Genomic DNA, 19,774 nt, shown 5'->3' with positions numbered 1-19,774 from the left:
AGTGTTCTCTATGGTTCTAGGGCCGAGCTGCGCTAAGAGACAGCCGGCCAGAGGAATGGGAAATGACGTAAGGATTGCGGAGGGGCGCGAGGTTTCAAGATGGCGGTAGCTGAGGGGTAGAACGAGAGGCCGAGTTGAAGGCCCTTACGAAGTGAAAGAGGCCGGGAATCGCCCCCTGCCCGCTTCTCGTAGTCCTGGGAGCACAGCAGAAGTGTGAGTGTATGGAGTTGCTCTACTACTCTTCCTCATCTCTTTCGTCCCTTCCACCGCCCGCGCAGTGGCTTGGGGGACACCCAGCCCCTTTGCCCCGCTCCTCTTCTCCCCGGCTGGGGTCTCCTGGTTGCGGACTGGGGTATTCCAGGGCCTGGGGTGGCGCGGCGACCAGTGGTTACGCGGTTGGCATCGCCCGGGGCGGTTGGGGCCGCTTCCTATGCACGTTGATTGGTAGCCTTAGGTTTGACGTCTTGTACCTCGAGTCATGGTCGGTCAACCGTCAGTATGGTTTCGGCAGTTGCTGGTGTTGCCTCCTTTGGTGGACCTGGACCCTATCCCATTGAAGCTTCTTTGGCTATTTACAGTTCCCCAACGGTTATTTGGCTTGATTTTCCAGTCGCCCCCGCTTGTAGACAAAAAACTAATCTTTGCAGACTTAAGCTCCTGTATCTTCCGTAAAATTCTCTGTAATTCATATCCGTTGTGTTTCATTTGTGGGGGAGGAGATTCAGAACATGAGCCCGAGGACACTTGAGAAAGGAAAGCACAAAAAACGCAGGCAATCAAAGATGAGAGAACTTGTATTTGTACGGATTTTGCATGTTTTCCTCCTTCCCTACCTCCTACTCCCTGCTGCTCTCCCACACCCCCACCCCCTAGTTTTTCAGAGAAGGAAACCACTTGACAGGGTGTATGGTAGCTAGGGCAGGAATATGGATCCATTATAAAGATTGTAGTTAAATAGTGAGTCAAACATCGTAAGATATTTTATTTGTAATCCCGTCGTATCATCAGAGCTTTGTTATAAAGTAATTGATGTCCCCATTTTTTAGATGAGGAAGCTAAAAATCAGAGCCTTTGACACTGCCCGTCTTGAAATAATTGCCACCAGAACAGCTATGAAACATCTGTCTTTCTGAAACATCTGACTTTCGGGGCAATTGACACTTGGCGAAAGAGACATTAACTGTAACAAACTGGTCTGAAAATCTTCCCTTTCTTACCTTTAAAAAGTGTCTACTTGCAAAAAGAAGCAAATTTGTCCACCTTTATTACTGGAAAGAATGCTTCAAAAAATTAAGCCCCATTTTTTGGAATAAGAGGAAGAAGTCATGTAATAGGGTACTGTGTTCATTAAAGTTTTAGCTTACAAAATATTTTTTCCTCAAGCAAGAATAAGTATTTCCTTTAGTTACCTTAAGAAATATATATTGGGAGTCAAGTGTTAGAAAAATATGTGTCTTAATATTTAAATTTTGGGGAGCTGTCAGTATAGCACTAATTTCAAATACTTGCATTTTTAGTTGTGTTTTGAACTCTTGAGAGTCAAGCATTATATCTGAATTAAATATGCTTAAATGAATGCGTTTTTAGTGTCTTAGAAGTGTTGAGAATGTACAGCATACATGCCAAGAAAAACCATGGAGCAAGGCAAGGGTGAGGGATTTGTTTTGAACCTAGATCCATTACCCCCATTCTGTTCGTATTCTTCTTTTACAATTACATGTTAATAAAGGGAGGTTATAGAAGAAGGACTAATGAATTCTGATGTTCATGGTTTGTGCCATATCGTTGAAGCATTTTCTAGTTGTTTTTTATCAGTTGAGAAAGTCAGTGCTGTGATCCATAAGAAAAAAGATAAACTAATGACTTGAGGATATTCAAAGTGGTCTTCACACTCATCACATTTCTAAAGAATGATAGAGATCTAAATTTTCGTGGTCAAGAAAGTTGATGCCATCTTTCTTGGACATTAAAGTCAAAACTAAGGAAAGAACAGTCTCACAGAATTTCTGATTAAAGGAATTTTTTTTTTTTTCAGAGATTGGTGGGGACTAGAAAAAGGAAGAAATAAATTTAGGAGATACCAAGCTATTTATTTGTCTTCACCTTCACAGGTTTTTCTTTTTTTAATGAACAAGTAAACCATACAAATTGTCAACATGGGACGGAGATCTACATCATCCACCAAGAGTGGAAAATTTATGAACCCCACAGACCAAGCCCGTAAGTGTCCATTAGTGTGGAATGATGAAGTAGGAGAGTGTTAAAAATTCCAAATATTAGGGCATTTATTTCTCTGTGGCTTAATTACAAGACCAGCAGTGATAGGAGGAATAAATTGTATATTCAGTGTTTGGATGGGAACATTAAGACTTTAAACATGCAAAGAAATTAGTACCCATATTTTAGTTTTCAAATTTGATTGACTTGCAAAGTAGAATTGGCTGAAAGTTTTCTTTTTGTATTTGAAATTTTGAGCAAATTAGTTTTGCAAGCCCTTGTTTCACATTTTATGTTATCTTTTTCCTTCAGATTCATAGTTGTTTTTATGAAACATTAAACAAAAATGTCTTGACATTTTTGGTTGTCATAATTAGAGGGATGCTCTTGGCATGTAGTGGATAGAAGCCAAAGATGCTGCTGTTTTACAGTGCATACTATAACTTCCCACAATAAAGAATTACCTGTATTAAATTGGAGGAAATGCTAATGTTCAAGATTCAAAAATTTTATTATATCTCCCTCTCTCCTTTTAAAGGAAAGGAAGCCCGGAAGAGAGAATTAAAGAAGGTATGATTTCAGAGACATCTTATAAAACTTCAAGTACTGTTTGGCACATCTTGTGGTTTGGGATTAGTGGGTTTCAGAATAATATTTCTAATATTTTCTAGAAAAGATGCTTTATGCTTTTTATAAAAACCGTAAGATATACTAAGCCAGACTTTACTATATTTAGGAACTGAAGTAACTTTGCAGAGAAGCTCACTACAAGTTATAATGCCATTTTTGATTACTTTTCCAGTGAGTTAAAAAATACTTTCGAAAATAATTCTTTTTTGTTATTTATTAAAACATAACTTTTAAAGTCTACCAATGAGGGTGGAAATAAACATGATGCTGGATCACTTTATCCATTTTCCTGATTAACTATTATGTATATTACATTAGCTTAAATATATATATTGGTTTATAATATTTATAAATATATTACCTTTCTTTTCCTGATTAGCATTTTCCTCTTAGCTGTTGAATTTGTGGCAAAGTACTTCAACAGAATAAGAAAGGATTTGCTTTATAGTATTTTGCTTTAATACATTGAAGCAACAGAGATTTTAAATAATGTTCAGTTGTGTTTTCATGTTTAGCATTAACTCCTGCAAAATTTTTAAATATTCTTTATATAATTTTAGAATTTAGCTTCAACCTTTGCTTTTTTTTAAAAAAAAAAACAAACAAACAAACTTTGGACTTCAGCTAGCAGAGGTTTTAGAGCAAGGGGCAGGAACAATCACCCAAGGTCTTCAAAAACGTAAGGGGTTTAAAAAAAGAAATTTAAAGTGTGTATGTTTAAGTAACTGCTAAAGACCTCACAGAGCTCAAAGAAATACTTTACTGAGAAAACACATCTTAAAAATAGCATTTCTTTATCTTTTTGACAAGTGTAAACGTTTTTAAGGCAAAAAATTACATAGCTGTTTCTGGTGGTCGAAACAAGTGATCAGAAGCCAAGGAGTTACTCTGTTCAGATTCTTAAAGCGAGTTGAAGTAAAACTCATGAGTGCCTGACTTCTTGACATCTGGCCGCCTTTTGTTTTTCTAAGAACAAAAAACAGCGCATGATGGTTCGAGCTGCAGTTTTAAAGATGAAGGATCCAAAACAGATAATCCGAGACATGGAGAAACTGGATGAAATGGGTAAGAATTTACAAACAGGCAGCTGTAACAGTCTGACACATACAGAGGCAGGCAGGTAATAAGTGAAGCAGCGTAGGCATAAGTAAAACAGAACAGCGTGAGGGCATTTGATGCTTGTATTTAATATTAGTTTCAGGGAGACAAAATGGAGTGCTATAGGGCTGTTGCAAACTGGAGACCCCATATACCAGAATAAGAGGGAAGTGATTATTTGGCTTTCGGCTAATTGTTATTATGAGATAACAGAAGCAGTTTGGCCAGCTTGCTTTTCAGGAGAAGACTTAAATCTGGTTTATGGAATAACCTTGGGTTTTTTGTTTGTTGTCTTTTATTTAATGTTGGCAACTACCATGTAAATCTAAGTATTAGACCCCTGTAATTAAGACAGTTTCCAATTTTTCCAGTCAGAAGATCCAAAAAGATACTTAACTGTTTAGTAAGGATATAGAAAAAAAATCATCAAATACCTAAAACCAAATATATAAAATACTATACCAGGATTCTCTGCCCTTTTCACATTTTATAGAATAAGTTTATTCACTCTTCATATGCATTTTAATATTGCTGCTTTGTTATAACTGGAATCACATGAAATAGCTGCATGTTATCTTTTTTTGCATCTAAGTTTGAGAATCATTGATGTTGCCACTGGAAATTTTATTCTAACCCACAAATATCCTTTCTGTTTAATACTAGAACATGTAGAATATTTTGGTTTTTTAATAGACGTTTTCAAACATGCAGAAAATAAAACAGTCTAGTTAACTTCCATGTGCTTTTCACCTGTCAAGTTTTTGCCACTTTGCCTTCTACCCTTTGCCACTTTTGTAAAATAGCATTTTAAAGTGATTGTTACAAGTTCCATGGTTTGCCCAAAAACAGAGTAGTAAGTAAAAGAGATGCAATGAAACTCCTCAATGATACATTAAATGCAGTATAAGAAAAAGTTCAGTCATGGCATTATGCTATTACAAGGTTTCTGAAATAATGTGGAAGAATCTGTGCAGCTAGCCTGAGTAAGAGTTCTGGGTCAGGCTTCAAGATCCCAGATCTTTCCCAGTTCAGCTGTAACTGATTTCACTTCTTGCATCTGGTCTAAATATCAGCAGGGATAATTACTTTCCTTGGGGAACCAGGGAATCCTTCATTAAATGACCCCAAATGTTATGTGTTGTTTTAAAAGGAGCTAATAGTAATAACAGGTTTCTTGAGTCGTTATCTTGCTACACACCTGTGCACCAGTTTTTTCCCACTAGTTTTCTAATCCTCACAATCTTTTATAGGTGCACTGTCCCTATTTTACAGGTAAGGAAACTCAGGCACAGAAAGATTACATAGCTTTCTCAAGATCACACTGCTATGTAGTGGCAAAGCTGAGATTAAAACTCAGGCATTCAGTGCTTTTACTAATCACACTAGGAATAGTATAGTGTAAGAATACACCCTTTAGATTTGAATAAATTACCAAGATTAATAATAGTTAATAGGATTTAAGGAAGAAGATAAACTTGTTATTCTTTTAAAAAAAAGGAAAGAGATGAAGAGAATACTATTCATCAGGAGTCTAGTTACAATTTATAAAACTCAATACAGACTAGTTAAGGCAGAAAAAAGCACTCATTGGCTCTCTTAATTAAGAAGTCTGAACATAAAAAAAGAGAAATCCCTGAAACTAACCTCAAAGTCCAATCTCATCATCAGTACTGTCCATCTGACTAGTCTGATCTCTGTTAGCCTCATTCAGCTTACTACTGATGAACTTCTTGCGATGGAAGGTGGAATATATGTGTGTAATTACTGATGATTGGGAGACAAGGCCACAGACAGCTCTAGATTTGTTTTGTCTGTACATAACATGTCCAGAAAGAAAATCTGAGAGTTTCTGTCTCTCACATCTACATTTAAAATCTTAGGGAAGGTTCTGGCCCTAGTTTGGATCATGTGCTCATCGATCTCCGAGTCATTCACTAAAAAGGAAGATAGGGGGATATGATTGACCAGACAGGCCTGGAGGTCTTATTCTTGGGATAGAGGACCTGCAGTTAAGCCCCATGTTGACACATGATTAGTTAGGGAGAAAAAGGATGGTATGGTAGCTAGGCCAGGAATACAGATCTGTTATAAAGATTATAGTTAAGTGGTGAGTCAAACACCACTGGATATTTTATTTGTAATCCCATTGTATCATCATAGCTTTGTTACAAAGTAGTTAATGTCTCCATTTTTTAGATGAGGAAGCAAAAAATCAGTTCAAATAAAATGCCTAAGATCTCAAAAAAAATTTTTTTTTTTTGAGACGAGGTTTTGCTCTTGTTGCCCAGGCTGGAGTGCAGTGGTGCGATCTCGGCTCACTGCAACCTCTGCCTCCCAGATTCAAGCGATTCTTCTGCCTCAGCCTCCCAAATAGCTGGGACTACAGGCATGCGCCCCCACGCCCAGCTAATAGATCTCAAAATTTGACGGTACTAATATAGTATGTAAACACAAATCTGACAGAATCTTCACCAGGTTTTCAGCACAGAGCAGTGAAAATTGATTTTTATTACAATGAAGATGAAAATCAATTAGGTGGCATTTCTGAGAAAGGTAAAATTAGTGGCCATCTAAAAAGGGTGGGGATTTTAATAAATACTGTAGTTCTTTGAATAAAATTGAAAAGAGTATGTCTGGGTGTCTAGATCTCTTAAAAAAATTTTAGCATATATGGAGGTTTTTATTATGTAACCTATTGATACCTAATTGAAGTGGCCTGTTACATTTAATTCCATAATCTACTTTTTCTCTTAGAGTTTAACCCAGTGCAACAGCCACAATTAAATGAGAAAGTACTGAAAGACAAGCGTAAAAAGCTGCGTGAAACCTTCGAACGTATTCTACGACTCTATGAAAAAGAGAATCCAGATATTTACAAAGAATTGAGAAAGCTAGAAGTAGAATATGAACAGAAGAGGGCTCAACTTAGCCAATATTTTGATGCTGTCAAGGTAATCAAGGTTTTCTTTTTAGAGATAAACTAAAATATTACACAGATTGAGTATCCCTTATGCAAAGTGCTTGGGACCAGAAGTGTTTCGGATTTAGTGTTGTTTTTTATTTTGTTTTGTTTTTGCATATATTTGGGGGATGGCACCCTAGTCTAAGCATGAAATTAACATAGCCTGAAGATAATTTTATAAATTCTGTGCATGAAACAGAACTACGACCCATCACATTAGGTCAGGTGTGGATTTTTCCACCATGGCATCATGTGGGAGTCAGAAAAGTTTAGGATCTTGGAGCATTTCAGATTTTCAGATTAGGGATGCTCAACCTGTACTTAGATGTAAAAAGTTAATGGAAGAATTAGTCATGTTGAACCTCTTCCTCATAGCAGTTTCTGCTAAAACTAAACATATACCTACCGTGTGAACCAGCAAATCTAATCCTTTTTATTTAAACAGAAGAAATTAATTCAAAAACTAAGATCAGCCTAGGTGTTCACTAATAGGATAATGGATAATTAAACTGTAGCATATTTATACAATCAGATACTATTCAGCAATAAAAGGAATAATCTAATACTCAAAACAGCATGAAATAAAAAAAAGAAAAAATATGAATAAATCTCAAAAACATGCTAAGTTTATTTCATTGTTATGATTTCATTTTTATGAAATTCTAGAATAGTCATAGCTAATCTGTGCAGGAAAAAAAGATACAGCCGTGGTTGCCTTTGGGGGATGATATTAGAGATGGATTGGGAAGGAGTATGAGGTATATGCATTTGTCAAAACTTACTGAATTTGTACATTTTGTTTACCTCAAAGATGGGAAAAAATCAAATGCTATAATTTCTGTAAAGGAGGTAATATGTCTCCCATTTTACAGATGAAGGCACAAGTTAACTTGCTTAGTTAAGCTAATACACAACAGAAATTCAACATAGGCAAGCTAATGAGCCCAACCTCCACCACTGGATATGTACTATTTGTTAGTTGACATGTATTATTTTTCTTTTTGTTTGTTTGTTTTTTGTTTTTGAGACTGAGTCTCACTGTGTTGCCCAGGCTCACTGCAACTTCTGCCTCCCAGGTTCAAACAATTCTCCTCCCTCAGCCTCCTGAGTAGCTGGGACTACAGGCGCACGCCACCACAACCGGCTAATTTTTGTATTTTTATTAGAGATGGGCCAGGCTGGTCTCAAACTCCTGACCTCGTGATCCACCCGCCTCAGCCTCCCAAAGTGCTGGGATTACAGGCGTGAGCCACCACACCCGGCCCGACATGTATTTTTCTGTCACTCTGCATATTAAATAGGGTAGGTCTGGTGCTAGATACTTTTAACAGTTGGGTTTCTCTAAACAACAGCTATTTTGAATCATATCCAAAAAGAATTACTTGATAAGAGGAGAAAAAAGCAGCTGGGTTTTAGCATTTTTAAAAGTAAAGATTTCTTTCAGTTCTTTGACAATCTGTAAGTATTGATGTGAGATTATTTTTGTGGGGGTTTTTGGTGATATTTATGTTAGTTGGAAAGCGTGTCCAAGTTACGAAACAGCTGACTTGTCAGTTTTAGTGTTGAGTTAGTGGATGACTTTTTTATCGTACTATTGAATGGTTCTCTCTCTTTCAGAATGCTCAGCATGTGGAAGTGGAGAGTATTCCTTTGCCGGATATGCCACATGCTCCTTCCAACATTTTGATCCAGGACATTCCACTTCCTGGTGCTCAGCCACCCTCTATACTAAAGAAAACCTCAGCCTATGGGTAAGGAAGCAGTGTCACAATCAGAGAGCATTTAGTAAAGGCACAAATTGACTGTCCAGTGCCAAAATTAATGAAGGGGGAAATAAAGACAATGTGGATGTAAACAGTGTGACATTTGATTAAATGTAAAATAAATCCCTTGAAAATTGTTTAGAAGAGAAAATAATCTCATTACTTTTAAGTGATTACTGTGGGGGTTTTTTGTTTTTGTTTTTTTGTTAACAGACCTCCAACTCGGGCAGTTTCTATCCTTCCTCTTCTTGGACATGGTGTTCCACGTTTGCCCCCTGGCAGAAAACCTCCTGGCCCTCCCCCTGGTCCACCTCCTCCTCAAGTCGTGCAGATGTATGGCCGTAAAGTGGGTTTTGCCCTAGATCTTCCCCCTCGTAGGCGAGATGAAGACATGTTATATAGTCCTGAACTTGGTGAGAAGTGACTGTTCCTTTGCTCTTATAACTATCATTTTTTGTGTTAGGCCTGTTTAACATATTGTTCACCACCCTCAGAACTTAGGAAGTAAATGAGAGGATATCATGTTCATACTAATATACATACAGTTGGATAAATCATAGGATCTGCTCAAGTAAAAGCATCATACATAAGTATAGAAATGTTTATTGTGTTTTAAGTTAGGCTTTCCTTGGAGATGTCACTCTTGCTACTAATCCCTTAAGACTTGTATATCTGGTTCCCTTTTAGCTTTATTGTCATCAGACTAGAGCATCGTTGTATACATTCACTGACTGTGTATGTGTATACAAACATGATTGCTGCTAAAGGAGGAAATGGGTTTTCAAATTAGAACCTCTTTTAAAAAAAATCTTAAATTACCAAAAAGAAGTGTTTAAAATTATTGGCAAATTAAAATATTGTTAGACTGTATGAATAGCTATATACAGGAATTTTTTTTGTAAGCATTAAGTTGTTATAGTCTGAGTTAAATAGGATAATTTTCTGTATTTCTGGGTACCATGTCGTGGAGGGTCCAATCATATTACTTTTCCATGTTCCTTTCCCACTTTTCAGCCCAACGAGGTCATGACGATGATGTTTCTAGCACCAGTGAAGATGATGGCTATCCTGAGGACATGGATCAGGATAAGCATGATGACAGTACTGATGACAGTGACACCGACAAATCAGATGGAGAAAGTGACGGGGATGAATTTGTGCACCGTGATGATGGTGAGAGAGACAATAATGAAGAAAAGAAGTCAGGTATGTGCAGATGAAGGATTCATGGTATTGATCAATAAAGAGAAAACAAGCTGAAGATCCTAATTTATTAGTGAATCTGTGAGAGTACTCTGAAATCTTTGGAAGTAGGGATCATAGCTGTATTCATCTTTATTAAAATTTTGAAAGTTTTTGACACAGTAAGTACTCAGTGGATGTTTATAAGGAAAAACAAACTGTGTGTAATAAAAATGTCTATGCAATAAAGTTCATTTTGGGGTAAAATGTATAACTATTCAACAGCATAAACATGTATTATTATGGGTATGTTATAGGAAAGGAGAATAGCCATATTAAGAAAAACATTGATGTTGTATTTTATAAATCTGTTTAAATACCTACTTTTGAAGCCCTTTTATGGTATCTTACATGAACCAGGGTCATATTTATAACCCAGGTACACTCAAGAGTGGAATCATGAAACATATTGTATCTATAATGTGTATGTTTATTTGATTATTAAAAAATTCAGGCCAGGCGTGGTGGCTCAAGTCTGTAATCCCAGCACTTTGGGAGGCCGAGATGGGCGAATCACGGGGTCAGGAGATCGAGACCATCCTGGCTAACCCGGTGAAACCCTGTCTCTACTAAAATACAAAAATAAACTAGCCGGGCAAGGTGGCAGGTGCCTGTAGTCCCAGCTACTCAGGAGGCTGAGGCAGGAGAATGGCTTGAACCCAGGAGGTGGAGCTTGCAGTAAGCTGAGATCGTGCCACTGCACTCCAACTTGGGTAACAGAGCGAGACTCCGTCTCAAAAAAAAAATTTGAATAGGACATTTGTCAAGAAAATTTTAAGCATCGTTAATAGGTTCTGACAGTGCAAAATGCACACCAATTCTGTCAAGCCTCAGCAGTTTTGGAGCTTCTTAGGGATTGTTTTTGTAGCCTACAACAGAATATTTATATAATACTATGTAATACTAATGTTAATATTGATAATGACAAATTTTTCTGCTGCTGTGTCTTAAGAATCATAGTTGCAAAAACAAAAAAGCTAGTTAAAAATAATAAGAGCTGGTAATGAAAGATTATTATAGAGGACTGTTAGGTAGGAACTAGTACTGGAAAGTAGAAAGCCATTAGAGCCACGGCAGCTCCATTTTTTTCTGGGACTGTGTGGTCTCTTGCCTTCTTTTCCTTTTATTCTGCTGACAGATTTTTTTTTCTTTTTTCTTTTATCTTTTTTTTTTTTTTTTTTTGAGACAGTCTCACGCTTGTTGCCCAGGTTGGAGTGCAGTGGCACAATATCAGCTCACTGCAGCCTTCATCTCTCGGGGTCAAGCTATTCTCCTGCCTCAGTCTCCCAAGTAGCTGGGATTAAAGGCACCCACCACCACGCCCGGCTAATTTTTATATTTTTAGTAGAGACAGAGTTTGACCATGTTGACCAGGCTGGTTTCGAACTCCTGACCACAGGTGATCTGCCCACCTTGGCCTCCCAAAGTGTTGGGAATAGAGGCATGAGCCACAGCACCCAGCCACATTTTTCTTATATATTCTCATCAATACACATGTTCTGAAAATGGCCATCCCAACTCTGAGTTGGTGTTCACTCAGTTAATATTTATTGAGTTTTTACTATACACATGGCATTTTTTCTAGACACTAAGGATACAGGGTAAACAAAACTAAAGTCCTGTTCACATGGAACTATTCTCCTCCTAAAATGTTTACCAGCTAAAAATACTCCTCTCCAGCGTCTAATGGATAGCCTTTGTCAGTTAAGAAGTTCTTTTTAGGCCGGGCATGGTGGCTCATGCCTGTAATCCCAGCACTTTGGGAGGCCGAGGCGGGTGGATCACCTGAGGTCAGGAGTTCGAGACAGCCTGACCAACATGGAAAAACCCCGTCTCTACTAAAAATACAAAATTATCCGGGCGTGGTTGCACATGCCTGTAATCCCAGCTATTCCGGAGGCTGAGGCAGGAGAATCGCTTGAACGTGGGAAGCAGAGTTTGTGGTGAGCTGAGATGGCACCAGCCTGGGCAACAAGAGCAAAACTCCATCTCAAAAAAAAAAAAAGAACTTTTTATTCTTAGCTTGCTAAGATTTTTTTTTTTTTAATTATAAGTATTTTTTATATATCTGTTGGGATGTAACTTTTTTTTTGTTCTTTGTAAGTTCTTTATTGTAGTGAACTACATTGCTGGCTTTTAGAACACTTGGATTCAACTTGCTTATATATTTTTTTCCTTTTTGTAAATTTTAGTTTTGATAGTTTTTGGGGAACAGGTTGTGTTTAGTTACATGGGTAAGTTCTTTAATGGTGATTTCTGAGATTTTAATGCATCCCTCACCCAAGTAGCGTATACACTTTACGCAGTTTGTAGTCTCCTTTCCCTCACTCCCCTCCCACCCTTCCCCACTGAGTTCCCAAAGTCCATGGTATCACTCTTATGCTTTTGCATCATCATATCTTAGCTCCCACTTATAAGTGAGAGCATACAATATTTGGTTTTTCATTCCTGAGTTACTTCACTTAGAATAATGGCCTCCAACTCCATTCAAGTTGCTATAAAGGCCATTATTTTGTTCCCTTTTATGGCTGAGTAGTAGTCTATGGTGGATATATACCACATTTTCTTTAACCATTGGTTGGTTGATGACATTTAGATTGGTTTCATATTTTTGCAATTGCAAATTGTGCTGCTGTAAACATGTATAACTTGCTTATATTTTATGTTGGCCAGTAGATGAGTTTTGGTATCAAGTTTAAGCTAGCTTCATGAGTTGGGTAACAGTTCATCTTTTCCTACCTCTTTATCAGGAGATTTCTGTAACTTAATGTTTGGCTGAATTTCCTCCTAAAATTATTTGTAGCCTTTAAGGAGTAGATCTTCAACTACCATTTAAGTTTTGTATATTCTGGGCTTATCACCTCTTTGGCCAACTTTAATAATTTACATTTTCTAGAACATTGTTTTTATCTGGATGTTCATATCATTAATATAGCTGTCTCATCCTGCACCTCTGCCAAATAGTGGGTAGCAATCATATCTAGTACTTTATAGTGTTGCATAGTAAACATTTACTGAATTTTGTTGATCCCAATCTACTCCGCTCCCTCCTTTGTCCCCTTAGGTCTGAGTGTACGGTTTGCAGATATGCCTGGAAAATCAAGGAAGAAAAAGAAGAACATGAAGGAACTGACTCCTCTTCAAGCCATGATGCTTCGTATGGCAGGTAAAGCAGGGAAAAAATAGTGAATCACCTTTTGGTGTATCCTCACGCTAATTGCTTTACATACATTTTTCCATTTAGTATCTCAGCAACCTTCAAGTAAGTAATAAATCCTTGTTTTACAAAAATAAGATTTGAAACCATTATATAGGCTGCCTAAAGTTACATAGCAAGTAAATGGTTGGGCTGGTATTTAAATATTGGTCTGTCTTGTTTTAAAGCCTGAGTTCATTCCACTGTGCTACACTAATACAGATGTGTATAGAATAGTATTTCTTTCACATGTAAGTATTTTATTGAAGAAAACTATTTGGTTTTTAATTTTAAGAACACATTTATTAACCATGTGTATTCAATCATTGCTGTTCTCCAAACTGTAAAAAAATGAATCAACTCCATTTACTGAGTTTAAAATTTCTTTCAGGTCAAGAAATCCCTGAGGAGGGACGGGAAGTAGAGGAATTTTCAGAGGACGATGATGAAGATGATTCCGATGACTCTGAAGCAGAAAAGCAATCACAAAAACAGCATAAAGAGGAATCCCATTCTGATGGCGCATCCACTGCGTCTTCACAGCAGCAGGCTCCGCCGCAGTCTGTTCCTCCTTCTCAGATACAAGCACCTCCCATGCCAGGACCACCACCTCTTGGACCACCACCTGCTCCACCATTACGGCCTCCTGGGCCACCGACAGGCCTTCCTCCTGGTCCACCTCCAGGTAAACACTTACATCATGTGACTAAAGTTTAAATGAGGTTAGAGTGAAGTCATTCCAAAAAATAATATGTGTTATTAGCGTTCGTGTTTTCTTGTTTCCTCCTAATGGGATTCTCTAAGATGTGAAAGATTCTCAAAGGACAAGTAAAGCTTGTTTCTTCCTAAACCATTGTTTGCAACTCATAGTTCTACTGACAGCCGCCTATTTTTCTCCAAAGCACTCTTATTTTCAAAGTTTTTCTGATTACATCAGACAGAAACTTGAACACGTAATGGAGGCTTTCTTTAGTATTGCTTTTTAATATAATAGGTTGACCTAGCTCTAAATTGGCAGCAGGTGGGAGTAAGACACAGTTAATACTGTCTTGTGTTCTTAGGTTAAGAATGTTGAATGTCAGTGTAATCTGCATAGTTTTTTAGTTGTAGTTCTTTTTTAGAGGCAAAGGTGATTAGTCTGTTGATTAAGTGTTCAGCTCGAAAGTATAAAAAGATTATAAAATGAAGCAACAGAGAACTTTTCAGCTATTTGTGATTTTAGTTCTTCATCCTATTGTCAGCCAGCTAAGTTTTCTTCAGTTAAGCTAATCATTTTCCGATTGGTGCAAAGGAAAGTTACATATTTTATGTCATTCTTAGTGGTCTTTATCTATATATTCATGAGTTTTGAGGGGTCCTTAAAGTATTGTTTTGTTTTTTTGTTTTTTTGTGGGGTTTTTTTGCTTGCCTTTTTTTTATCATTATATTTTAAGTTCTAGGGTATAGGTGCATAACATGCAGGTTTGTTACATATGTATACATGTGCCATGTGGGTGTGCTGCACCCATTAACTCGTGATTTATATTAGGTATTTCTCCTAATGCTGTCCCTCCTCCCTAAATCATGCTGCTATAAAGACACATGCACACGTATGTTTATTGCGGCACTATTCACAATAGCAAAGACTTGGAACCAACCCAAATGTCCATCAGTGATAGACTGAATTAAGAAAATGTGGCACATAAACACCATGGAATACTCTGCAGCCATAAAAAGGGATGAGTTCATGTCCTTTGTAGGGACAAAGCATTGTGTTTTATATTCCATTTTCAGCTTATACTGGAACCATTTAAGAATTCTTATCACCTTTTTATATTTCCAGCATTGCAGAGCTGTGATTGAGTATGCTTTTTGTCAGTGTTGGGAAATAAAGTAAAAAGATCCACAACAAATCCAGTACCATTTTTCTGGTGCTCAGATATTTTTTTTTTAGACGAAGTGTCACTCTGTCGCCCATGCTGGAGTGCGGTGGTGTGATCTCGGCTCACTGCAACCTCTGCCTCCCAGGTTCAAGCAATCCTCCTGCCTCAGCCTCCCGAGTAGCAGGGATTATAGGCGCCCGCCACCATGCCCAGCTAATTTTTTTGTATTTTTAGTAGAGACAGGGTTTCACCATCTTGGCCAGGCTGGTCTTAAACTCGTGACCTCGTGATCCACCCGCCTCAGCCTCCCAAAATGCTGGGATTACAGGCGTGAGCCACCATGCCTGGCTGTACTGAGATATTTATTGAATGAATTCTGTTTCCATGTATGTTTCATTAAGTTTTTGAAGTTAATCTGATTTCAGGTTAAAGTCAAACCATATTTGAGTTACTTTTAAGCCATAGTTATTACTTAATGTACATTTGTGTGACATTAATTTATCATTTTTCCTTTTTCAGGAGCTCCTCCATTCCTGAGACCACCTGGAATGCCAGGACTCCGAGGGCCCTTACCCCGACTTTTACCTCCAGGACCACCACCAGGCCGACCCCCTGGCCCTCCCCCAGGTCCACCTCCAGGTCTGCCTCCTGGTCCCCCTCCTCGGGGACCCCCACCAAGGCTACCTCCCCCTGCACCTCCAGGTGACGCTTTCAATTTCTATAATAAAAACTTTGCCTACTGTTTATTTAATTTGCTGTAAGACATATGGTCACATTTCAGTATTCTGAAATCTGAGGTAATCTTATAGTTGGTGGTGGTTTTAAGTTGTTGTTGACGAAGTAGAGTTCTTCCAGTGGGTATTTGCCCTTGGTTCGCTTGTGGGACTTCTAGCCAGAGAACATCGGATTAAATTCTGTATTTGATAATTTTTTGGTTTTAGTTGTAGTTATGAAGCCGTTTCATGCATCCACATGAGTACCAACTTAAAGTTTAAAATTACGGAGAGTGTTTTTTTTCCTTTCCTCTGCCTAGTGTCAAGGTTAGACATGCAGATTTTCCTGTGGGCTTGTTTTATGTGGCAGATACATTTCTAGTTTACAACACTGAAATGTCCCACTTTCATATGAAGATCTGCTTTGAAGTACCCTGTCTGGGGCTTTTTTTTCTCTCTCTCTGTCTTAGTGGTACACAGAATAATGATGAGTTTATGCAATCAATAGGATCTTAGATTTGATAAAATATGGTACTTTAATTTAAAAGTGGCATTTGAAGAACTGAAATCTGCAGTTCTTGGTATATGAATATTGTGTATGTCTGACTGTCCATAGGACATGAGTTCTTTTCCAGTAATGATGACAGATTGTGATTAGTTGCATTCTCTTACTCCAAGTGCGCTTTTTTTTCTTCGAGACGGAGTTTTGCTCTTGTTGCCCAGGCTGGAGTGCAATGGTGCTATCTCAGCTCACTGCAGCCTCCACCTCCTGGATTCAAGCAATTCTCCTGCCTCAGCCTCCCAAGTAGCTGGGATTCTTATTTTTAGTAGAGACACAGTTTCATCATGTTGGTCAGGCTGGTTGGTCTTGAACTCCTGACCTTAAATGATCCACACGCCTTGGCCTCCCAAAGTGCTGGGATTACAAGTGTGAGCCACCATGCTTGGCCTCCATGTGCATTTAATGACCAGGGTTAAAATTTTATTTCTTGCACATTGTTACTTTTTTGTGCAGGGGAAATGGTAATGGAAATATAATGCATGGGGATTGGTCTCCTGACCTTGTCCTTACTAATATGTGCACTATGCAGCTGGAATAGAATCTTGGGATATGAGATTTGAGAGAGTAATTTGAAACCAGTTGATGTCACTTTATATTTTAAAGTCGAACATTATTTAGAGAAGAGAACATATTACTGTAAGTACAGGAATATAGGCTGAAGGTAAATACTGTTTTATAATAAAATATTCCTGAGTTTCACATTGCAACCAGTATGAGTTCAGCTTATTTTCTGTAAGTTGTTATCCATTTTTTTAAAAATTGGTAACCAATATTTAAACGTCCTTAATAGTAGTTAAATTGTATTAGTTCTTACAGTATTCATCCTGCCTATTTTATTCATTTAGGTATTCCTCCACCTCGTCCTGGCATGATGCGCCCACCTTTGGTGCCTCCCCTTGGACCTGCCCCCCCTGGGCTTTTCCCACCAGCTCCCTTGCCGAACCCTGGGGTTTTAAGTGCCCCACCCAACTTGATTCAGCGACCCAAGGCAGATGATACGAGTGCAGCCACCATTGAGAAGAAAGCCACAGCAACCATCAGTGCCAAGCCACAGATCACTAATCCCAAGGCAGAGATTACTCGATTTGTGCCCACTGCACTGAGAGTACGTCGGGAGAATAAAGGGGCTACTGCTGCTCCCCAAAGAAAGTCAGAGGATGATTCTGCTGTGCCTCTTGCCAAAGCAGCACCCAAATCTGGTCCTTCTGTTCCTGTCTCAGTACAAACTAAGGATGATGTCTATGAGGCTTTCATGAAAGAGATGGAAGGGCTACTGTGACAGCTTTTGATGCCAGAACAGGCTTCTGTTCACAACAGTGGCCCATGGAGAAAGAAGCTCTTATTAAACTTAGATGAAAGAGCTGCTTCCATTGTCAGGGTATTTTCTAATTTCAGTTCAAGGAATATCCTAAAATTTAGCCTTGTTCAGAATTTACTGCACATAAAAGAGGGTATTTCATCCAGAATAGATCAGTTATTGAAGCAGTGCTGCTAACATCCATTCCCTTTCACACCACCATTTTCATCCTGTTTCTTCCCCTCCTCCAGTTCTTTGGAAATTTGTGATCAGGGGCTCTTAGTTGCTTATTTGTTTTGACTCTCTTGTGTGCTGTGGGCACTGGAGTAGAGATTTTTGAAAAGAACAGTTTATTTCATCTTGCCTTTGTGTTTGAGTTATTTTTAATATTTTCCTGTAAATATTTTGTAATATTTTACTTGTAATGAAATGGATCACAATGTCATTTCCTAATACAAGGCAGGATATGTGGGAAGAAAATGTACAATTATTTGATTAAAATTATTTCCCACTGACCTAAACTTTCAGTGATTCGTGGGAAAAATAAATAAATGTTCTACACCAAGATACTGACTCTGTGTTACTGATAATGTATAAACATAATACCTAGTTTATGGACAGAAAAAAAAAAAGGTTAAGTATTTAAAACTTGGGTTTTTAAGGAACTGCCTTTCTGGTGCAGAATGAGAATCTTACTGAAAACATGGTAGAAACTACATTTTAAATTTTCAGGGATATAAAAGGAGTAATTATTTTCCTGTAAGGTGGTCATACTGGCTTTAGAGAAACTGAGAGGTGTTAGGAATAGTATGGTTTGGCTTATTGTTTAACAGATGTCTTACCTTCAGTGGTTACTTATTCTAGAGCTTCATGAACTGATACAAGTTGAATGGCAAAAGTCATTTTAAACCATTTTTAAGTTATTAAAGAATCAGAAAAGGTTAGCTTTTTTTCCTTTCTGAATTGGTGGGTTTTGTGTGCTTTTATATTATTCATTCATATTTTAATATATATAACATTAATTTGCATTTATACCATTTTCTTTACAAAGTACTTTAATGTAAACTCATGTACCAATGTAGACTAACTCTTAGTCTACTAAGTTTAATGTTAATTTCATGACTAACTGATCTACCAAGTAACCCTAATGACTTTTCTGGGTATTTTCCCCATTTTACACTAGAGAGTATTGAAACTTAAAAAGGACTCGTGATTTATTCAGTGATCCAAAGTGTGTATTTCATAAACACATACACACAGTGTGTGCATTGTTTAGTCATAACGTTACTTTCCACAGTATCTCAAATGCTTTTCATGTAAATCCCATACTGTCAAAAATTGGTGATAACCTAAAATGTAGTGCAATAATACAATAAGGCATTTATTTTCTTAGAGTTGATTTATTTGATGGATTTTTAGATTTTTATTCAAGTTCTTTTGTTTGTTTTGACTTTGCCTGGAAGTTTCTGATTTATTCTTTCATATTAAAGTAAATCCTGGCCGGGCGCGGTGGCTCAAGCCTGTAATCCCAGCACTTTGGGAGGCCGAGATGGGTGGATCATGAGGTCAGGAGATCGAGACCATCCTGAGCTACACGGTGAAACCCCGTCTCTACTAAAAAATACAAAAAACTAGCCGGGCGAGATGGCGTGCGCCTGTAGTCCCAGCTACTCGGGAGGCTGAGGCAGGAGAATGGCGTAAAACCCGGGAGGCGGAGCTTGCAGTGAGCCGAGATCGCGCCACTGCACTCCAGCCTGGGCGACAGAGCTAGACTCCGTCTCCAATGCACTCCAGCCTGGGCGACAGAGCTAGACTCCCTCAAAAAAAAAAAAAAAAAAAAAAAAGTAAATCCTGCCAAAGCACTAAATAGACCGTTTTGGGTTGGTTTTTTAGTGTAATATTATTAATATAGGTCAGCAGGTGAATTGAGTCTGATTGTTTAGATGTAAGGATTGAACCTTATGTTATCAATCCTTGACACCATCCTTGATAACCTTATGGATATCAAGGATCAAACCATATGGTATCAATATTGTAGTTATAGTTTCAGCATAAACAGAATTACTCCCCAATACTTGATCTGAAATATTTTTAATGATCTTACTTGAAACATATATTCTTTCTGGGAGCGATTTTTTTTATCTTTTTTCCTTAGAGACAGGTGCTTGCTCTGTTGCCCAGGCTGCAGTGCAGTGATGTGATCAGAGCTCACTGCAACCTCAAACTCCTGGG

The 19,774-nt window shown here is 38.0% G+C and overlaps 1 protein-coding gene across 1 annotated transcript; it reads left to right on the top strand.

Annotated features, from left to right (window-relative positions):
* Positions 1-36: 36 nt before the first annotated feature.
* On the top strand, positions 37-18,109 carry WBP11 (WW domain binding protein 11). The gene is made up of 12 exons (XM_011954236.1): positions 37-213; positions 2,112-2,220; positions 2,756-2,787; positions 3,819-3,912; positions 6,700-6,896; positions 8,525-8,658; positions 8,884-9,083; positions 9,685-9,876; positions 12,977-13,078; positions 13,500-13,793; positions 15,490-15,672; positions 17,091-18,109. Exons 2-12 carry the CDS (start codon positions 2,157-2,159, stop codon positions 17,522-17,524), a joined length of 1,926 nt encoding a protein of 641 aa, XP_011809626.1. The 5' UTR covers positions 37-213; positions 2,112-2,156; the 3' UTR covers positions 17,525-18,109.
* Positions 18,110-19,774: the final 1,665 nt, after the last annotated feature.

Source organism: Colobus angolensis, unplaced genomic scaffold, assembly GCF_000951035.1.
Source record: "Colobus angolensis palliatus isolate OR3802 unplaced genomic scaffold, Cang.pa_1.0 Scaffold11, whole genome shotgun sequence".
NCBI lineage: Eukaryota > Metazoa > Chordata > Mammalia > Primates > Cercopithecidae > Colobus > Colobus angolensis.
Note: the sequence above shows the minus strand (reverse complement) of the source record. Positions and strands in the feature narration are given on the sequence as shown.

Excerpts from the sequence above, each read along its gene's own strand:
- WBP11 (XM_011954236.1), top strand. The coding sequence starts at position 2,157 with ATGGGACGGAGATCTACATCATCCACCAAGAGTGGAAAATTTATGAAC. Across the intron at positions 2,788-3,818 it reads GGAAGAGAGAATTAAAGAAG|AACAAAAAACAGCGCATGAT; the intron begins GTATGATTTCAG and ends TGTTTTTCTAAG. Across the intron at positions 8,659-8,883 it reads AAGAAAACCTCAGCCTATGG|ACCTCCAACTCGGGCAGTTT; the intron begins GTAAGGAAGCAG and ends TTTTGTTAACAG.